At 36.6% G+C, this 20,206-nt stretch overlaps 1 protein-coding gene across 2 annotated transcripts in view; it reads right to left on the bottom strand.

Moving 5' to 3' along the window:
- Nucleotides 1-20,206, bottom strand: part of BARX2 (BARX homeobox 2) — a 94,744-nt gene that overhangs the window by 8,542 nt on the left and 65,996 nt on the right. For both annotated transcript variants that reach the window (XM_001373346.4, XM_007495123.3), the window contains exons 2-3: nt 14,696-14,993; nt 11,812-11,896 (exon numbers count right to left, since the gene is read on the bottom strand). In XM_001373346.4, coding sequence (XP_001373383.1) covers nt 11,812-11,896; nt 14,696-14,993 — 383 coding nt within the window. The remainder of the gene's footprint in view (nt 1-11,811; nt 11,897-14,695; nt 14,994-20,206) is intronic.

Raw genomic sequence — 20,206 nt, 5'->3', positions numbered from 1 at the left:
TTTTGTATGATTATATATATATATATATATATACATATATATATATATATATATATATATATATATATATCCATCCCAGATCAGATCGAATTGCTTGCCAGTTCCTGGTGATGGGAGGGAAGGATGGGAGGGAGACAATCTGGATCATATAACTTTGGAAAACTTATGTGGAAATTTGTTATTGCATGCAATTGGCAAAATTTATAATTTAAACATAATTTAACATAATTTAAACAATAAATAAGATAGGGATAATAAAAGCACCTCTCTTCCAGGATTGTAGTGGGGATAAAATGAGATGATAATGATAAAGCCCTTGGCACACAGTAGGTGTTATATATATGTTAGATGTAATGGTGGTGGTGGTGATGATTAAGAGGAAGCAGGGGAGGAGGAAGATATATATACTTGTGTCTTCCTAATAGGATATAAACTCCTTGGGGATAGAGTCCGGTTTACTTTTTACCTTTGTATCCCTAGCATCCAGCACCGTGTCTGATACATAGCTGGCCTTTAAAATGGCCATTGATCGACTTGATTAGGTCAAATCATGCCATGATAACAATGGCCATTGGGATCTTGGTCACATGGCTGTATGATAATGCCCTGGAGATTCTCTGCAACTAGGAATGATTCTATGAGGCAGAACCCGATTCCCATTTCCATCCTAAGCTTCTTAGGTTCTTTACTTGCCAAGTACGGAGGCTGGACTAAATAACCTCCAAGACGCACAGAAATGTCCGAGCTAGCAGGAGCTCCTGAAACTGAAGACATAGACAAGTTGTTGCTCTTGATAAGTGCTGAGAGGAAGTTGCCTCCATTGATAAATCTGACCCCTCCTGTCCTCTCTCCTCCCCCAAAGGTTTTCGAAATCTCCACCCTAGAAGGAGCATGGAATCCTCGGGCTGCTGAACTGAAACAACAAACAGACAGAACATGTCTTGCTTGCATGAGTCCCTTTTCCAGATTCCAGCCCATAGCCAATGCGAAGCCGATCTTTAATAAGGTATTTGCACTGACAGGATCTCCCTTTAGGGGGAAGACGTCTATATACTCATTTCCCCCAAAGTCAATATCTGATCCCGATTTCGGGCTTTCTTTCGAAAGCACCCGCCTGGGGAGGATACGGTGCCAAGGTGGAGTCTGTGTTGAAAGCAGCTCCACTTACTATGAAAGGGGTTATACAAAATTAAGTTGCCCTGTATAACAATCAAGTTATAAGAGGGCAGGTCTAAGGAAGCGATCTAATTGGCAAAAGAAAGTCCAGCCCAGGCAATTAGTGAGCGCCACCCACACAGCTTGGATCGACCTGAGCTGGCCTTTTTCCTACGCGGAGGGGGGGAAAAACACAGCAACAATCAAACTATTTTCTAAATGGAATCAAACATTCCTGGGCCGTAATAATTAGGAGATAACTACCCTCGCAGCAGCTTCAGGCACTGGACCTCTGGCCCCCTGCCTCTCTGCACACCTGAAACTGCAATTATCTCACCCCCACCACCCCACACCCTGTACTGCATATTCAAATGAATCTTTGTTGATGCTCAGGCAGTGTCCCCCCCCCACCCCCACTCCCGATGGCCAACAATCACTTCTTGTGCCAATTTAACCCCCCAGGGTCAGGAGTGGCCTCCCCACTCAATGTGGGCTGGGTCACACACCTCTCCCAGCCTCTCAGGAAAAACACCTGGCAAGCACATCTCCTTCTTCCATTAGACATTCCTGTCCTAATGCCAGATTGAAGTCAAACTACTGTCTCTGTATACAAGGAACATGGTTTTTTGTGACTCTTCCAAAGGGACCAGGGACTGGACTAGATAAATCACCTTCCTCCCCATTGTTAGATATATGATTTATGGAATTTTTTTTTTGTTGTTCAGAAGCATCAATGGTATCTCTTTCTAGCTCCTTCCTCCCCCTTTGACCTCCAAAGCTGAAAGATCAAAGACAAGGGGTCCCTTTTTCTGCTCTCATTTCAGTATTGCCCTAAAAAGGTTCTGCTTCACTGGGTGAATGTTCTGTAATTGTTGCCTGATTCTTCAAAGCCAGAGAACAAATTCAAACTCTAGAGTCAGTGACTCTTCTCCCTCAGCCAAGAAATGATGGCAACAGAAATGGGTTTTTTTCAGTTATATGTAGAAACATTTTTTATTGTTTTCTGACATTTTGTGATTCATATTCGCTCTCCCTTTATCTCTCCTCTCTCTTCCCCAAGAATAGAGATATTTTTTGCTGAAGCTAAAATTCCCTATAAGGTCATAAACATGGCTGAAAATGCAAATAAATGAGGCCCGTGGGTTGGTGGCAGTCATTCATTATCCCATAAGAGTTCTTAGTCCAAGAGAAAGCAGGGTTCCTGGAAATCTGAAGAAGTAAGCTTTGACTTTTCTCTGAGGGCCTCTAAAAGCTCAAGAAATTTTTCTTCCTAGAGGTCACCTTTTGTGGAGGACACAGAAGTAATTTTCCATTTAGATTCTCTAAAAACAATTTAGGTCTCTCCTGGATTCTTAGATTCCAACTGGATGTTCTAGAGCCAGAATTTCTGGGCCCTGGAAGAATAGGTCACTTGTCAGAAATTGTAAAACTGTTTTCTAAATGTTCTTGCCATTCTATTTAGTGAATTACAAGGTGCTGACAGTATCTGGATCTTCTAAACAATGAGGCACTTGCAATCTATTGCAACACTCTGTGAGTACTTCTGGAGCAAAATGCAAGAGCAATGGATTCAAGGCTGAATCTAGCATCTAATATACAAGGTGAAATTTATTCAACCACTATGGTTTACCAATGGTGACCAGTAAAAACTAGTTAGAGATGCTATCTTGGTTTTGGCAAAGAGGCAACTCAGCCCTGGGCAGTATTATGAGTACCCAAGATCCGAATACTAATCTTTTTCCAGTTCCAATTAGGGCACTAGCCTCTGAGACATCTTTATTACCCAATTATCTTTTGTTTTCCCCCTTTCCTGACCAGTAGCTAAGTTTTACACTAATGGGATTATAGAAGGTGTTGCTGATGTTTTCAAGAATTTATACTGAAAGTGACCCAAAATTCTCTATTTGTGACTGTGACTTCAATATGTTCATCTCAGCTCTTGAAATATCTTTCACAGGGAATTTCAGGCATTCCAGGAAAGAGAAGGAAGAAGTTAAAAAAGGTCACCTAGGGGGGCAGCTGGGTTGCTCAGTGGATTGAGAGCCAGGCCTAGAGATGGGAGGTCCTGGTTTCAAATCTGGCCTCAGACACTTCCCAGCTGTGTGACCCTGGGCAAGTCACTTAACCCCCATTGCCTCGCCCTTACCACTCTTCTGCCTTGGAACCAATACATAGTATTGGTTTATTGATTCCAAGATGGAAAGTAAGGGTTTAAAAAATAAATAAATAAAAACAAAAAAAGTCGCCTAGTTAGGAATTTTAGAAAGAAGGCAAGAGTCCCAGATTCTCTGAAAGAATGAAGGAGATAAAGAAGGATTTATTAAAGCACCTACTACTATGTGCTTCTGGAAAGAACCTGAGGGATAAACCTTCCTCAGGTTCACTCTCATTTTTTCCTAGTAATAATAATGAACATTTCCATAGCTAAGGTTTGCAAGTTCTATAAAAATTAATATAATAATATAGCTATTAATAATAATATTATAATAGCTATTATTTATTATACAGCTTTATAACAGGCATTCTTCTGAGTGCTTTACAATGATTATTTCCTCTAATACTCACAACCTAAGGAGACTGGCATTGGTACATATGAGGAAACTGAGCAAAGGGAGGTTAATTTGCCCAGAGTCGCTAGTGCGTGTGTAAGGGTAGATCTGAATTCAGGTCTTCCCGACTCCAGGGCTAACACTCTATTATGAAAATTATCCCTATGTGGTAATTCAGTTTACTTAATGATTTCTTGTTCTACTTGGGACTCTGCCTCATGAATGAATTTCCCAGATTGCTAAATCACTGTCAAAAAAAAAAAAAGACGATCTGAGGAGCAAAAACCTGATCAAATAGAGAAAGCCAGAGGAAGCCCTCTTTGAGTGAAAACAATGAGCTCAGAAGATGACTTCACTCCAGGTTTCATAATTGTCAATACTGAAATGGAACAACATAATCTGAGACAGCTAGGGGGCGCAGTAGATAAAGCACTGAGCCCAGAGTTGAGGAGACCCCCATTTAAATTCAGCCTCAGAACTGGACCAGCTGTGTGTCCTGTACAAATCACTCACTCTCTTGTTGCCTTAGTTTCCTCATCTGTAAAATGGGGTTAATAACCAACCATACCTACACCCCACAATGTTGATGTGTAAACCAAATGAGATAATTATAAAATGATCAGAACAGTGCTTGGTACATATTGTCAGATATTATTATAATTAGTATTATTAGCTAACATTTATATAGTGGCTTGAAGGTTTGCAAATGTTATATCCCTCTGTACTCACAGTAAATATAGATGACTTGCCCAAGATCACAAAACTAATAAGTATCTGAGGTCAAATTTGAATTCGGGTCTCCTTGACTCCAAACCCAGCAATCTCTTTCCAATGCAACACCTAGAGTGAACCTTAACTCTAGGGACACCAAGTAGCTCAGTTGATAAAGTTCCACACATGCAACTGAAAAGATCTGTCTTCAAATCTGACCTTAGATACTTCCTAGCTATGTGACCCTGGTCAAGTGGCTTAACTCTAACTGCCCAGATCTCGCTGCTCTTCAGACTTAGAACCAATAATCATTATTGATTCTAAGAAGGTGAGGGTTAAAAAAGAAAAGAAATTAAACTGGGACAAGTAGGTAGTTCAGTAGATAGAAAGCCAGTCCTGGATTTGGGAGAACCTGGGTTCAAATTTGACCTCAGTTAAACTATCCCTCTTTGCAGATGATACGATGGTCTACTTCAAGAATCCTAAAAAATGAACTAAAAGGCTAGTGGAAATAATTAACAACTTTAGCAAAATGGCAGGATACAAGATAAATCCCCACAAATCATCAGCATTTCTATATATTTCCAACAAAACTCAGCAGCAAGAGTTAGAAAGAGAAACTCCATTTAACATCACTCTAGACAGCAATGCAATGATCCAGGACAATTCTGAGGGACTTATGAGAAAAAACGAAGTAGAAACACAGAAGAAAAACAACTGCTTGATCACATGGGTCAATGGGGGATGTAGACTCTAAATGATCATCCTAGTGCAAATGTCAATAATACGGAAATAGGTTTTGATCAATGGCACATGTAAAACCCAGAGGAATTGTGCATGTCAGCTATAGGAACAGGGTTAGGGGAGGGCAGGGAAAGAACATGAATCTTGTAACCATGGAAAATTTGTCTTAATTAATATTTTCCAAAGCTTAAAAAATAAATAAAATCATGCTAGACAATATAAAATATTTAGGAATTTATCTGCCAAGACAAATACAGGAATGATATGAACACAACTACATATCTGACCCCAGACACTTCTTAGCTGTGTGTCCCTGAGGAAGTCACTAAACCCCAATTTGTCTAGCCCTTGCTGCTCTTTGTCAGAATTGATATGAACACAAAAGGTAAGGATTTAGATTTAAAACAAAACAAATCTTCATCCCAGATTTATTTGGTTTCAAGATCTGTAGAAAATATTAAAGAACCAAAGACTGAGAGAATGTAAGAATGAAAAGAAGGAGAAATCAATGATATGAGTCTGGCAGACAGACCTATGGGCAAAGGACAATATTGCTTCTGTCACTCATTTGCTGTGTGTGCCCCTGGAAAATCCACTGGGTTTGGGGGAACCCATTGTTATCATTTGTAAAATGAGAGAATTAGATTGGAGGAGAACATAGTTAAGAAGTAAGGGGAAGGGGGTGGTGTTAGTACCAATCATTTCCTGCCCCAGCTGCCCTAGTACTGTCCCTGAAGAGAGCCCAGACCTGCTGGCTCCCCAGATGGCCAAGGACAGCCAAGAGTCATGACAGATCCTCACTTCAGGAACAACCCTGTCCTACTACCCATACACAAACCCAGGGGCCCCTGAAGACAGCCATACCAGACCTCCCACACTCTGTTGATCTTAAAAGAAGTAACCATTAGTCACACTGGTCTCCTCCCTGTCCCTGTGTCCTACACAAGCTCATCCTTGGGAATGTACATGGCAGCCTCCCATTTCCACCTCTCTCTCTCCCCTTAGCTTATCCACATCCTACCCATCCTTCTAAGCCAGATGACATTACTCCTTCAAGAAGTATTCCTTGACTCCTCCAGCCCACTTGGGTCTCTCCCTTCTCTGCAACACAACTTAACATTTAATTTTACATTATTTTGCACTAATCCCTTCCTGTGGCTTTTCTCTCCAATTAGACTGAAAGTTCCAAGACAGAAACCCTGTCTAAAATTAAATGGCTTCAGATATATTTTGACCTGATTTCACCAGAACAAGGAACTATGATGGAGAGAACCCTCCCCCACCAATGTAAAACAGCTAAAGATCTATGATTCTGAGAGATGCCTGGGATGGCAGAAGGATTAAGTCATTTTCCCAGGGTGACAAAGAGAAGACTTGAACCCAGATCTGCTTGATTCTCAGATCTTCCTGGATCTTTCCCACTATTTACTCTACTCTAGTGCTTCTTAAAGTATTATGTAAATGTGAGTTATTATAATACTCATTTGGCACAGGGATTATAGAACAGAATAAGTGCTCAATAAATACTTGTTGATAGATTTATTAAAAGGACATATGTTTGCATTTGTATCTGTATCTTGTTTTGTCCTTGCTTTATCAGACAGAATCTTCACAGTAATAATCCATCTTTTAAAAATCATTCTCAAGTTCCAATTGCTCCAAAGAGTTTCCAACTATTTTTACAGTGGCCTAAAGAGAAATTCTGCCCTTTCTGGGGAAGAAGGGTAGAGGGCAGTTAGGGTGATTTTAATTCCATCTAAATCCTGTTCCTAACTCTACTCCCCACCCATCCACAGAGAAAGCCTGCCTTTGAGGACAATGTGATTGAAGAGGTTCTATAAAGGTTCTACCTTCCCAGCCACTACAGCCTGAAATGCTCCCTATTCTTGTTAATCCTCCTGATAGTGTGCAGATAGTGTTGTTAATAGAAGAAAGAAGTGGGACTCTATCTTTCTCTATGCACAATGACACCCTTATATTAAATAACATTAGCAGCAGAGACAATGCATTAGGAAAGAATATTAGATTTGAAATTTAAAAAATTTGATTTGATACTATAAACAATGAATCAATATTAAATATGTATATATGTACCAAATGATATAGCATTCAAATTCTTAAAGGAAAAGTTAAATGAGTTATAGAATGAATTAGAGAGTAAAATTACACTATAATGGGTCTTCAACTCTCTCCTCTCAGAACTAGATAAATCAAACTTAAAAACTAACAAGAAAGAATGAGATGAATAGATTTTTAGAAAAGTTAGATATGATAGATCTCCAAAGAAAACCAAATGGGAATAAAAGAGAATACACCTTTTTCTCAGCAGTACATGATACCTTTACAAGGCATGAAAACCTCACAACAAATGCAGAAAAGCAAAAATATTAAATGTTTCCTTTTCAGATCATAATTAATAAAAATTACATTCAATAAAGATCCATGTAGTCAGGTTAAAAACAAATTGGAAACGAATCTAACCCTAAAGAATCAGTGGGTGAAACAACAAACTATGGAAACAATAATTTCAGTAAAGAGAATGATAAGGAGACAACATCCCAAAATTAATGGGATGCAGCAAAAAAAGTACTTAGTGGAAATTTTACTCTCAATGCTACCTCAATAAAATAGAGAAAGAGTACACCAATAGAATAACTAGAAAAAGAACAAATTAAGAATCCCTAACTAAACACCATACCGAAAATCTTGAAAATCAAGAGTAATAAATCTGAAAGTAAGAAAACCATTGACTAATAAAAATAGGAATTGGTTTTAAGGAAAAAAAATTACTGGTTAATTTGATTTTAAAAAGAAAATCAAATTACCAAAGCAAACAATAAAAAGAATAATTCACCACAAATGAAGATGAAATTAAAGCAATTATTAGAAGCTATTTCCTCCAATTATATGCCAATTAATACAACAACTTAAACTAAATAATGTTTTCAAAAATCTAAATTGTCCAGATTAACCGAAGAAATAGAGTAATTAAATAATCCTACATTTGAAAAAGAAATTTAACAAGCCATAAATGAGCTCCCTATGAAAAAATGCTCAGGACCAGATGGACTCACAAGAGAATTCTACCAAACATTTAAAAAATCATTAATTCTAATACTATACAAACTATTTGGAAAAATATGAAAAGAAGGAATCTTTTTCTGACACAAATATGGTGTAGATACCTATCCCAAGAAGAATAAAAACAAAAAGAAAAACATAGGCCAAAATCTTTAATGAATATTGATGCAAAAATTTTAATAAAATGCTAGTAAGAAGATTGCAGCAATATGTCACAAAAATCATACACTTTGACCAAATGAGATTTGTACCAGGGATGGAAGATTTGTTTGATATTTAAAAAAAAAACTATCAGCATTTTGACCATGTTAATAACAAAAACAACAAAAACCATATGATTTTTTTCAACAGATGCAAAAAAAGATTTTGATAAAATACAATCCTCATTCCTATTAAAAACTCTAGAAAGCAAAGGAATAAACAGAGTTTTCCTTAAAACAAATAAGAAGTATCTTTCTAAATCCATCAGTAAGCATTATCTGTAATCGGGATAATCTAGAAGCTTTCCCAATAAGATCAGGGGTGAAGTGAGGATGTTTATTATCACTACTCTCATTCAACATTGCACTAGAAATGCTAGCTATAGCAATAAGAGAAGAAAAAGAATGTAGGTATTAGAAGAGGTAATACGGAATTTAAACTATAATCTTTTGCTGAAAGATAATAGTATACTTAGAGAATCCTCAAAAATCAACAACAACAAAAAAAACTAGTCAAAATAACTAACAATTTCAGCACAGTTACAGTATATAAAATAAATTCACACAAATCATCAACATTTCTATATAATATCAACAAAATCCAGCAAGAAAAGGATAGAAAGAGAAATTTAAAATAGCTGTAGACAATAATAAAATACTTGAAAGTCTACTTGCAAAAACTAGGAACTATATGAAGACAATTAAAAAAAACTTTTTACACAAATAAAATCAGATCTAAACAATTGGAGAAATATCAATTGTGCATGGGTAGACCAAGGCAACTAGGTGGCTCAGTAGATATAGAGCGGGACTTAGAATCAGGAAGACTTGAGTTTAAATTGACTCTGACACTAGCTATGTGACCCTAGGCAGTCACTTAACCTCTGTTTGTCTTAGTCCACTGAAGAAGGAAGAGCAAACTCCTCCAGTATTTTGCCATGTTTTGGTCCATCCAGTAACAAAGAGTCAGATACAACTGAATGAATGACCAAAAACAAAGGCTGAATCAATATATTAAAATTCTAATTCCTTCCAAATTAATTTACTTATTCAGTGCTTAAACTAACAAAAATTATTTTATAGAAAAAATAATTTCAAAATCCATCCAGAAGAATAAAAGGTCAATATCAAGGGAATTGATTCTTCTAAATGTGAAAGAAGATGGCTTAGTACTATCAGATCTTGAACTTGTAATACAAAGTGGTAATCATCAAAACAATCTAGTACTGACTTACCAAATACCTAGTAGTAAATGATCATAATAATCTAGTGTTTGATTAAAAACTAAGATCCAAGATTTTGGGGAAAGAATTCACTATTTGACAAAAACTGTTGGGAAAACTAGAAAGCAGTTTTGCAAAAATGAGGTATAGTAAACATCTCATACTGTGTTCTGAGATAAGGTCAGAATGGATACTTAATCTAGAAATAAAGGGTGATATAAGAAAATCAGAGGAGCATGGAATAGTTTACCTCTTAAATTTATGAAAAAGGTAAGAATCTGGGACAAAAAAACCCATTAAGTATAAAATGGATAACTTTAATGACATAAAATTTAAAAGTCTTCGTACAAACAAAACCCATGCAGCCAAAATTAGAAGGAAAGCAGAAAACTGAGTGAAAATTTATAGCAAGATTTTCTAAGAAAGTCCTCATTTCTCAAATATATATATATAGAATTGATTCAAATTTATAATAGAAATCATTCCCCACCTGATAAGTGTTCAAAGATATATATGGGAAGTTTTCAGAAGAAGAAATCAAAGCCATTTATTGTCCTATGGGGGGAAAATGCTCTAAATCATTATTGACTAGAGAAATGCAAATTAAAACAACTCTGAAGTACCACCTCAAACCTATAATATGATAGGAAAGGAAAATAACAAATGTTGTAGGGGATGTGGAAAAATTAGAACACTAATACACTCAGTGGAGTGTGAACTGATCTAACCATTTTGGAGAGTAATTTAGAACTGTCCCCAAAGGGCTATAAATATGTGCAAATCCTTTGACCCAGAAATACTATGACTACTAGGTCTCTATCCTTAAGAGATCAGAGAAAAAGGAAAAGGGACTATAAGTACAAAAATAGTTATAGCATCTCTTTTGTGGTGGCAAAGAATTAGAAACTGAAGGAATTCCCATCAATTGGGAAATGGCTGAACAAGATGTGGAATGCAATTGTGATGAAAAACTATTGTGCTGTAGGAAATGATGGGCAGACTAGTTTCTGAAAAACTTGGGAGGATTTATAGGAACTAAAGCAAAATAAAGTGAGTAGAGCCAGAAGAACATTGTATTGATATTATATTGATAATCAATTTTATATTATATCATAATGATAATCAATTGTGAATGACTAGGGGCAGCTAGATGGATTGAGATGGGAGGGCTAGAGAGGGTTAGAGATGGGAGATCCTGAGTGCAAATCAGACCTCTGACATTTCTTAGCTGTGTAACCCTGGGCAAGTCACTTAACACCCATTGTCTGCTAGCCCTCACCACTCTTTGGCCTTGGAACCAATACTCAGGCTTGATTCTAAGATGGAAGGTGAGGTTTTCTTTCTTTTTTTTTTTGTGAGCACCTTAGCTATTCTGAGTGATACAAGATACTTCTGAAGGATTTATGATGAAAATGCTATCCACTTTCAGAGAAACAACTGATTGAATCTGAACATAGATCAAAGCATACTTTTTAAACTTTATTTTTCTTGCATTTTTCCACTTTTTTTGGTCTGTGTTTTCTTTTGAAACATGGCTAATACAAAAATGTGTTTTGCATGACTGTACATGTAAAATCTATATCAGTGTGCCTTGCCTTCTCAAGGAGGGGGGAGAAAAGGGAGGGAATTTGGAACTAAAAATATTAAAAAATGAATGTTAAAATTGTTTTTGCATGCAATAGAAAAAGTAGAAACATTCCTTAAAAATAAATAAACAAATAATCATTTAAAAAAAAAAAACTTGGATTTAACACCCAGCTAACTATATGTCCTCAGGCAAATCTCTTTATAATATAGACCAGAGGCTGGTCCTCAATTTCTTCATATGCACAACGAAAAAGTTAGACTACATGATCTCTACAGTTCCATCCATCTACAAATTATATGACCATAACAATCTCCAGAGGCAAGACATCCAGAAGTCCTATCCAACCAGTTTTCAGAGAATTCCAATTTTAGAGTTTCAGTGAACCCTACAGATTCATTCTGTACACGAGACTCTCATTTCATAGCTGATGAAATTAAACCAGAGGTAAAAATTACTGCCCCAACATCACAAAGCTAAATTATAATTTCAACCACTAAAAAAATCTCCAACTTAAAAAAAAAAAACATTTTAAAAGACATTTAAATGCTCTGCTCTGTTACCATTTTCTTCCATTTCATCCTGCGATTTTGATACCAAGTCTTTACTTGGAGTTGAGTGAGTCCCAGAGACTGAGCAAGGTCCAACCTAGAAGACAAAGGACACAAAGGCATAATGAGACAAGGGAAAAGGCCACACTGGAAATAGGAGAGCAGGCAGTAATGGGGTCCTCCAGGGTTCAATCCAGCACTTTTATCCCACATAAGCCAATACCAACTCTTCCAGAAAAACTTCCTATGGATGAGAATCCCTAGATCAAAAGTTCTTAATTTTGCTTATGTCATGGATCCCCCTTTGGCAGTCTGGTGACACCTACAGACTCCTCACAATAATGTTCTTATACATAAAGTAAAATGCAGACAATTACAAAGGACAACAAAAGTTAATGGAAATTGAGATGTGATCTTTTCCTAACGAAGTTCATGGACCCTCTAAAACTTATTCTTGAGAAAGTCCTAGAGGATATGAAGAGATAATCATCCCCAAGCTAATGAGGGGAACTCCTCTACCTCAGAAATTTTACTATCAAGATTGGAATTATGTTGGAGAACCATGTCCATCCCTCCCTTCATTATAAAGGTCTCCTCCTGATATCTATTTCACCTCTGATATTTTAAGGTGAAAGCTCTGATTGAACAACCAAACTAGGAATAAATATAAGGCTACAAAGTCCTTATATAAATTCTATTCATTCTTTAAGACCTAGAGTCAATCAATCTTAAGTCTCCAATCTAATTCTCCAATTCCCATGGTAGAACTGCTAAAAGGAGAAAAGTTTTACTGAAAATGATCAAAAAACAGAAGCCTAACAAACACCTGATGTCAAAACACTTAGCTCTTTCCTCCTACTTAGGAGAATTGTGTCCTTAACATCAATTCACCAAAGATTCTGGGCCCGAGTACACTAATCCCTCTTTAGTCTTTCTGAAGTCAGTCCTGCCCACAGCCTCCTTCAGTTTTCTCTGTGACTCAGTCCACTTGAGGTCAGTAGGTGCATTAAGCTTCAGTTCATAGCCCTTCCACTAGTTACCAAACTGCATTAGTTCACTTAGGAAATATGCATCTTTGACTCACTGCTGTCTACAGAAACATGCTTCTCTCTTTCTCTCTACTTGCCACCGTTACAACTTCTCTCTTCCCTACGCATTTACCTAAATAAGATTGCCTAGGAAACCAGGGAAACAAACAGAGAGGAAGAGCGAAAAAGCCCAGGGAGGAGTGATTGCTCATAGCCTCAGTCACGTACAAAGGTGAGGAACATCCATAATGGCAGATTAAGGCAGCAACTTCGAGTGCCTGCCAGATGGTGTCCACCTCCCCAGGCAAAAGAGCCAATCCTGTGCAGGTCTCCTGGAGCACTTGAGAGATGCCTGGGCAGGTATCTGAGGCCCCAGGAAGGGCTTTTAGGAGCTATGGAAAAGCTTCTCTGACTTTTTCTAATTGGCCTGAAATTAGTGGTTGGTTTTACCTATTCATCTCAAAGTCCTTTAGACAACATCCTACAATTAAATAATATTGCCCATTTCACTCACCTGCAAAGGACTTGGCTCTTATTGCCATATCAAGGATTGGGGTCACAGGAAGAAATAATGAAGATCTATAGATAATCCCCAACTTCCTTTTAGTCAATGATTTTAATCTTTTTCTTTACTAAAACTCTGACTTAAACAGCTACCAGAGAGCTTAATAGATGTATTTTGTTTTTACTGTCTTTCTCTGTGACAGAATGAAAAGTGCACTGGATTTGGATTCAGGAAACCTGTGTCAAATCCTACCCCTGCTTCTTACCACCTGGGGGACTGACCAATTGCTTAATGTCCCATGGTCCCGTTTTCTCATTTGTGAAATGAAGGCGTTCAACTGAATGATGAGAAAGATTCCTTTTAATTCTAAAATTCCAATGATCCCTCTAGATAGACCAGGGGTTCTTTATCACCTTGGCAGATGGGTGAAGTCTGTGGGTCCTCTCTCAGAATAATGTTTATAAATGCATAAGACAAATTACCTAAGAGTACAAAGCAAAGAATTCTTCTGAAATACAGATAAGAAAATATTAAGTAAAACAAGTTCACTGACCCACAGATTAAGAACCTTGTCTCTAGACCCTGCTAATTCCATGGTGAAACTGACACAAAACTAGTATTAAAAAAAAGAAAGAAAAAAGAAACAATGACTTTGAGATTTTCCCAAAAAAATTGACATATTTTCTCAGGAACCTTCTTTATAACCTCCTCTTGCTCTCTAGACAATTAAACTTCATTTAAAAGGCAGGACATCTAAGTACAGAAAATGGATGTGCTTTTCCCAAGCCAACATCGACATCCATAAGATGGCATGAGGGACCCTGGTCACCAATTCCAGGACCTGCTCAGACTCCAACCAGTAACCTCACCCATTTCACTAAGACAACTGCCATCTTCTAAGTGTTTCTAGCCTTCCAATTCACTCTGTTCCCTGAATGACCCCCAAATAAGGGCACAGAGAAGGATACTATGGAAACCATTAGCCTAACAGCATCCTGGATAAGTAGTTGTTCTACTGAGGCACCCACCTATTCCGGGAAACAGCTGAGGGGGCAGTGCTGAGGGTATGGCAAATACAGACTTTAATAACAGTCCCCTTGGCACTCAGTGATCATCTCATTGAGAATATAATCCTACCACTGGCCCAGAGACTCACAAAAGAGCTGGAAGGAGTTTTGGAAATCATCTAGTCCAATCCCATCTTTTAGCAAAGGGCAGAATTGTCCCATGAATCCTTAGTACAGCCCAGGAGCTACTTCCCTGAGGGTGTCAGAAGCTGTCAGATTTCTGAGAAACTCTTCCTCCCTTCATTCCTCCTGCCTCAAATCTGTAGAGCTGCCTTCTTCCTCTCCCATGAGCTTACCTGTCTGGTGTGGATAGGTATTTTTGCTTCTGAAACTTTTTCTCTAATCCCATGAGCTGCAGCTCTGTGAAGATAGTTCGGCTCCGACGGGGCTTTTTCAACCTGGGAGCTGGCTGTTCGGTCTCAGATTCACTGCTGGCTGGGGCCTCACTGGCTGGGGCATCAGAGGTAGCCTCTGTAACTGGGCGACATGACAATGCCTGGGCAATTCGAGGGGTGGCAGGGACCAGGTGGGAGATAACAGGAGGCTGTCGGGTGATCACAGAGAGAAGGGGGTATGCCCGAAGAGAGGGGGTGCCTAAGAGACAAAATGGAAAGGCAGAGGGAAGGTCACCAAAAGGATCATAAGGATGGGGAAAGACGGTTCTCCCTATAACTAGAAACTGGGTAGACTATGAATAGAATGAATTTAGTTTGGTTCAAAATTTTTAAAACTATAAACATGGATCAGATTAATAATGAAAATTATAAAAATAATATAATTAGATACAGAAAAAGTTTTTAACAAGTACAACAAATATATCAAAAATATTAGACATAATGATGATTTTTTCTTTTATCTACAGTGGAGAAATCCAAAAGGATGTCCATTTTCACTATCATTTGATGTAGTTCTAGAAATCATCAGTAAGAAAAGATAAAGAAACTGAAAGAATAAGTGTAAGCAAAGAAGAAAGAAAATTCTTCTCCACAGATACCATGATGGCTTACTTAAGAGAACTTTAAAGATTCAAGTAAAAGAAAGTTAATTGAAACAATTTCAGTAATGTAGCAGAATATAAAATAAATGTAAAAAAATAATTTACCTCTATCTTTCTGCTAGGTTTTATTGAAAATATACCTAAATATAAATGCCATTCAAAATAACTATGTATAAGATCTTGATGGTTCACATACATAGGAATTATATAAACACAGCTACAAAATACTCTTTAAATAAAGACAGATAAAAGTTTCAGCTGATTAGTGCATGCCAAAACATTATTTTATTTTTTTAAAGACATATTGCTTTACTGCAAAAATGAATAATATGGAAATAGGTATCATAATATTTGATAACCCAGTGGAATTGCTTGTCAGCTCCAGGAAGGGGGACTGAAGAGGGGAGAGAAAGAAAATGAATCATGTAAAGATGGGAAAATATTTTAAATAAATAAATAAAAACAAGATAAAATCTTTCTAGAGGAACAAAAATCCATGAATTTTGGAAATAATGAAAGAGTACTATCTGTGTGACCTTAAGTAAGTCACTTAATCCCAACTGCCTGTCCTACCACTCTTCCATCTTAGAACTGGTACTTGGTAAAGATGTTCTTTGGGTTCTGCAGTTTCTTTTCTAATTTTATTTCCCCCCTATATAATTAGATTTCTCATAGACGTTGAGTTAGAACTATTCAGAAATATGTGTTCTGAGGCCCATGAACATTATGCAACTATTAGCAAGGATCTTCATTAGGGTTCTGCTTATATTATGAAAGATACTGATTAGTTAGCTCAAATAAAACCCCTCCTGAATCACTGTTTTATCATGGTGGAAGGGCTTGAATAGCTCAATGAAACTATGAGCTATCCCATGCAAGGTTACCCAAGCTAGACAAGTCATAGTGGAGAGTTCTGACAAAACGTGATCCAGTGGAGAAGGAAATGGCAAACCACTCCAGAAGGTATCACATTGGAAGGAGGATGAGCCCTTCGGGTCAGAAGGGTCTGGAGTTCTATGGTCTGTGGGGTCATGAAGAGTCAGACACAACCAAAAAAACTGAATGACAAAGACTCCATACCCAAAGACCGTCACTGTGAAAATACTGACTTGGACTCTGTGACTTTGCATCATTCTCATATATTTGTGAAATTTTAATACTCCATCTCTTCCTGAAAAACAGTAATCATTATGATAAACTTTGGGTGCCTCACTTTAAATGAACACATGCCTTTAGTTGCCAAAAGAAGAATAAACATAGAAATGAACTAGAATGAATGGATTTTCTAATCATTGTTTTCACAGAATCACAAAACCTCAGAATTAGAAGAGATCTCAGCAATCATTCTAATCTGGTCCCTACCTAAATAAAAACTTGCTATATAATCTACCCAGCAAGTGATTCTTCAGCCTTTATTCCATATCAGAGAAATTCCTAAGGTAATCCCTTCCAATCTTTAGTTGCTCAGTCATTTCAGTCATGTCCAACTCTTCTTGACCCCCTTTTAGTGTTTTCTTGGCAAAGATACTGGAGTAGTTTACCATAGCCTTTTCCAGCTCATTTTACAGATAGGGAACCTGAAGCAAAAAAAAAATAAAAAATAAAAATTAAGTGACTTGCCTAGGAACACAATAGTTACCAGCTAGTAACTGTCTAAAGCCTGATTTGATCTTGGGGAAATGGTTCTTCCGGACTCCAGGCCAAGCACTCTATTCACTGTACTCCCTGACTGACCCATTAGAGAACCTTTAATTGTTAAGAAGTGTGTCTTTACACTCCTGATTTTAAATTTATCCCCATCCCATTTCATATTATTATATTTGTTCAAACATTCTAGTCTTTTGAGATCTAGATTCTGATTCTGTTATTCAACATTTTAGTTACTTCTCCTACCTTTGTGCCATCTGCAAATTAAGTAAAAATGTTACACAAATCTTTAAGTCACTGGAAAAAATGTTAAAAATTAAAAGGTCAGTGCAGGTAGGTAGTATAGTGGATAGAGTACCAGGGCTGGAGCTCAGAGGACCTGGGTTCAAATATGAGCTCAGACATCTCCTAGATGTATGACACTGATTGCCTAGCCCTTGCCACTCTTTTGTCACAGAATTGCCATTAAGGCAGAAGATAAGGGTTTTTTTAAAAAATTAAGAGAGGCAAGTGCAGATCCCTGAGGTGACTCCACTGAAGACTGAGGATTGAGTCTGTTCATTCAACCAATACACCTAATTGCATTATCATCACATGTCATCATCTTATTTACCAGAACAGCATGAAAAACTTTCAAAGGCTCTGTTAAAATTTAAGTAAATTATAATTACAGCATTCCCCTAGACTACCTTCTAGTAACTTTCTCCAAAAAAGGAAATGAGGCTAGTCTGATATAACCAATTTTTTAAATTTTTTATTCCAAATTTTACAAAACCTAAATGAATGCATTTTCATATACAAAGATAAAGAAGATTGATTATATACAAGAGAAATCACAAATCTCTTGTATGTTTAGCTTATTTTTCTTCATAACACAAATGTCCTGCCCCCTTTTTACCCTCCCCGCATCACAAAAGATGTTGTCAGGGTGGCCAACATGTACATATAAATCGTCTTTCATATTTCACCTTTCTGTTCTGGAGGTAACATCACAGTTCATTCTTCCAGCATTAATTCTGGGGCTGTGTATAATTTACTCATTTCACTGTTCATTATCTCATGAAAATTTTTTCAATTAAAACAAATCAGTCTGTTTATTGTTTTTTATGGTGCAATAGTATTCCACCACAACCTTATACCACAATTTGTTCAGCCATTCCCCAGTTGATGGGCATCCCTTCAGTTTCCAATTCTTTGCCACCACAAAGAGAGCTGCTATAAATATTTTGGAACATATGGGTTCTTTTCCTCTTTTCCTGAACGCCTTGGGAAACAGACCAAGCAATACACAGTTTTATAACTTTCCAAGTATAATTCCAAATTGCTCAGTCAGTTCACAAATCCACCAACAATACATTAACATCTCCATTTTTCCATATCTCTTCCAACATTTGTCACTTTGCCCTTTTGTCATTTTAGCCAGTCTGGTGGACATGATGTGATATCTCAAAGTGGTTTTGGTTTGCATTTCTCTAATCAGTAGCGATTTAGAGTATTTTTTCATATGCTGCATAATGGCTTTCATTTCTTCATCCAAAAATTATCTGTTCATATCTTTTGTCCATTTATCAGCTGGTGTATGGCTTATATTCTTATAAATTTGACAAAGTCCTCTATATATTTATGAAATATATGAAAACCCTGAAAGGCTGCCTATAAAATTCCCTTACCCCATCTCCAATTCTCTGCTTTCCTTCTAATCATGGAGGCATTTATTTTATTTGTACTGTAGCAAGGAGCTAATGCTTGAATGTTGGCCCTTCAAGACCCCCTGCTTTGGCTTTGTAGCAAGGAGCTAATCCTTACAACAATTTCAAAACAAACAAATGAAATTAATTGAAAACTCTATTGGATAATTTATTCATCCATTTTACATTTCAAAATGCTCTCCATTTATTGTTGACTCATAAATTCCTCTCCTATCCATAAATCTGATAGGCAGTATGGTTCCTGTTCTTCTAATTTACTTGTGGTATCCCCTTTTATGTCTAGATTATAAAACCATTTTGATCTTATTTTAGTGAATGGTATAAAATATTGGTCTAAATCTAATTTCCGCCAAACTAGTTTCCAGTTGTCACAGCTATTTTTACCAAATATTGACTTCTTATTCCCAAAATCTGGATCTATGATTTTGTCAAATACAAAATTATTATAATCTTTTACTGCTGTTTGTTATATTCTGTTCCACTGATCTACCTTTCTACTTCTTAGTCAGTACCAAATAATTTTGATAATTATTGATTTATAATACAATTTTAAATCTCATGCTGCTAGATTTCCTTTATTTACCTCTTAAAAAAAATCAATTCCTTTGATATTCTTGGTCTTTTATTCTTCCAAATGAATTTTGTTGTTATTTTTTTCTAACTCGAAATTTTTTTTTTGTAATTTAATAGAGATGGCATTGAATAGGTAGCTTAGTTTAAGTAGGGTTGTCATTTTAATTACATTGGTTCTGTTCATTCATGGACAATTAATATTTCTCCAAATATTTAGATCTGACTTTTTAATATAAAAAGATCTTTATAATTAATGTAGTTCCTGGGTTTGTTTTGGCAGGTATACTCTCAGGTATTTTATTTTATATGTGGTTATTTTAAGTAGAGAATCTCTTTCTTGCTCTTCTCACAGGATTTTATCAATAATTTATAAAAATGGTGATGATTCGTGTGGATATGTTTTATATCCTGCTACTTTGCTGAGACTATTGACAGTTTTGACTAACTTTTTAGTTGAGTTTCTAGGATTTACCAAATATATGATCTGTTCTTAATGAAACCATGGTGACTCTGTGATCACTGCTTCCTTTTCAAGATGCTCATTAACAATGATTAATGTTCATTAATTAATGGTTAACCGTCCCCCTAAAAATGTTCTAGAATTTATCGAGGAATTAAGGTCAAGATTTCTGACATATAATTTGTCAATATCGTTTCCAAACTCTTCTCTTTTTTGGAAAATCAGGACAATATTTTCTCTTCTCTTTTCTTGTTATACCTCTTCCATTATCCATCATCTTTTCAAAGTCACTAAGACTTGGTAATCACACCCACCAATCTTTCAAAACTCTGGAATATATATAGTTTATCTGGCCTGATGTATCAAGGGCAGATAATTGATCTCTTATCCAAGTTAATTGGTGAGATAATATTAACTCATC

The sequence above is a fragment of the Monodelphis domestica genome, chromosome 4 (genome assembly GCF_027887165.1).
Source record: "Monodelphis domestica isolate mMonDom1 chromosome 4, mMonDom1.pri, whole genome shotgun sequence".
NCBI classification, from domain to species: domain Eukaryota; kingdom Metazoa; phylum Chordata; class Mammalia; order Didelphimorphia; family Didelphidae; genus Monodelphis; species Monodelphis domestica.
Note: the sequence above shows the minus strand (reverse complement) of the source record. Positions and strands in the feature narration are given on the sequence as shown.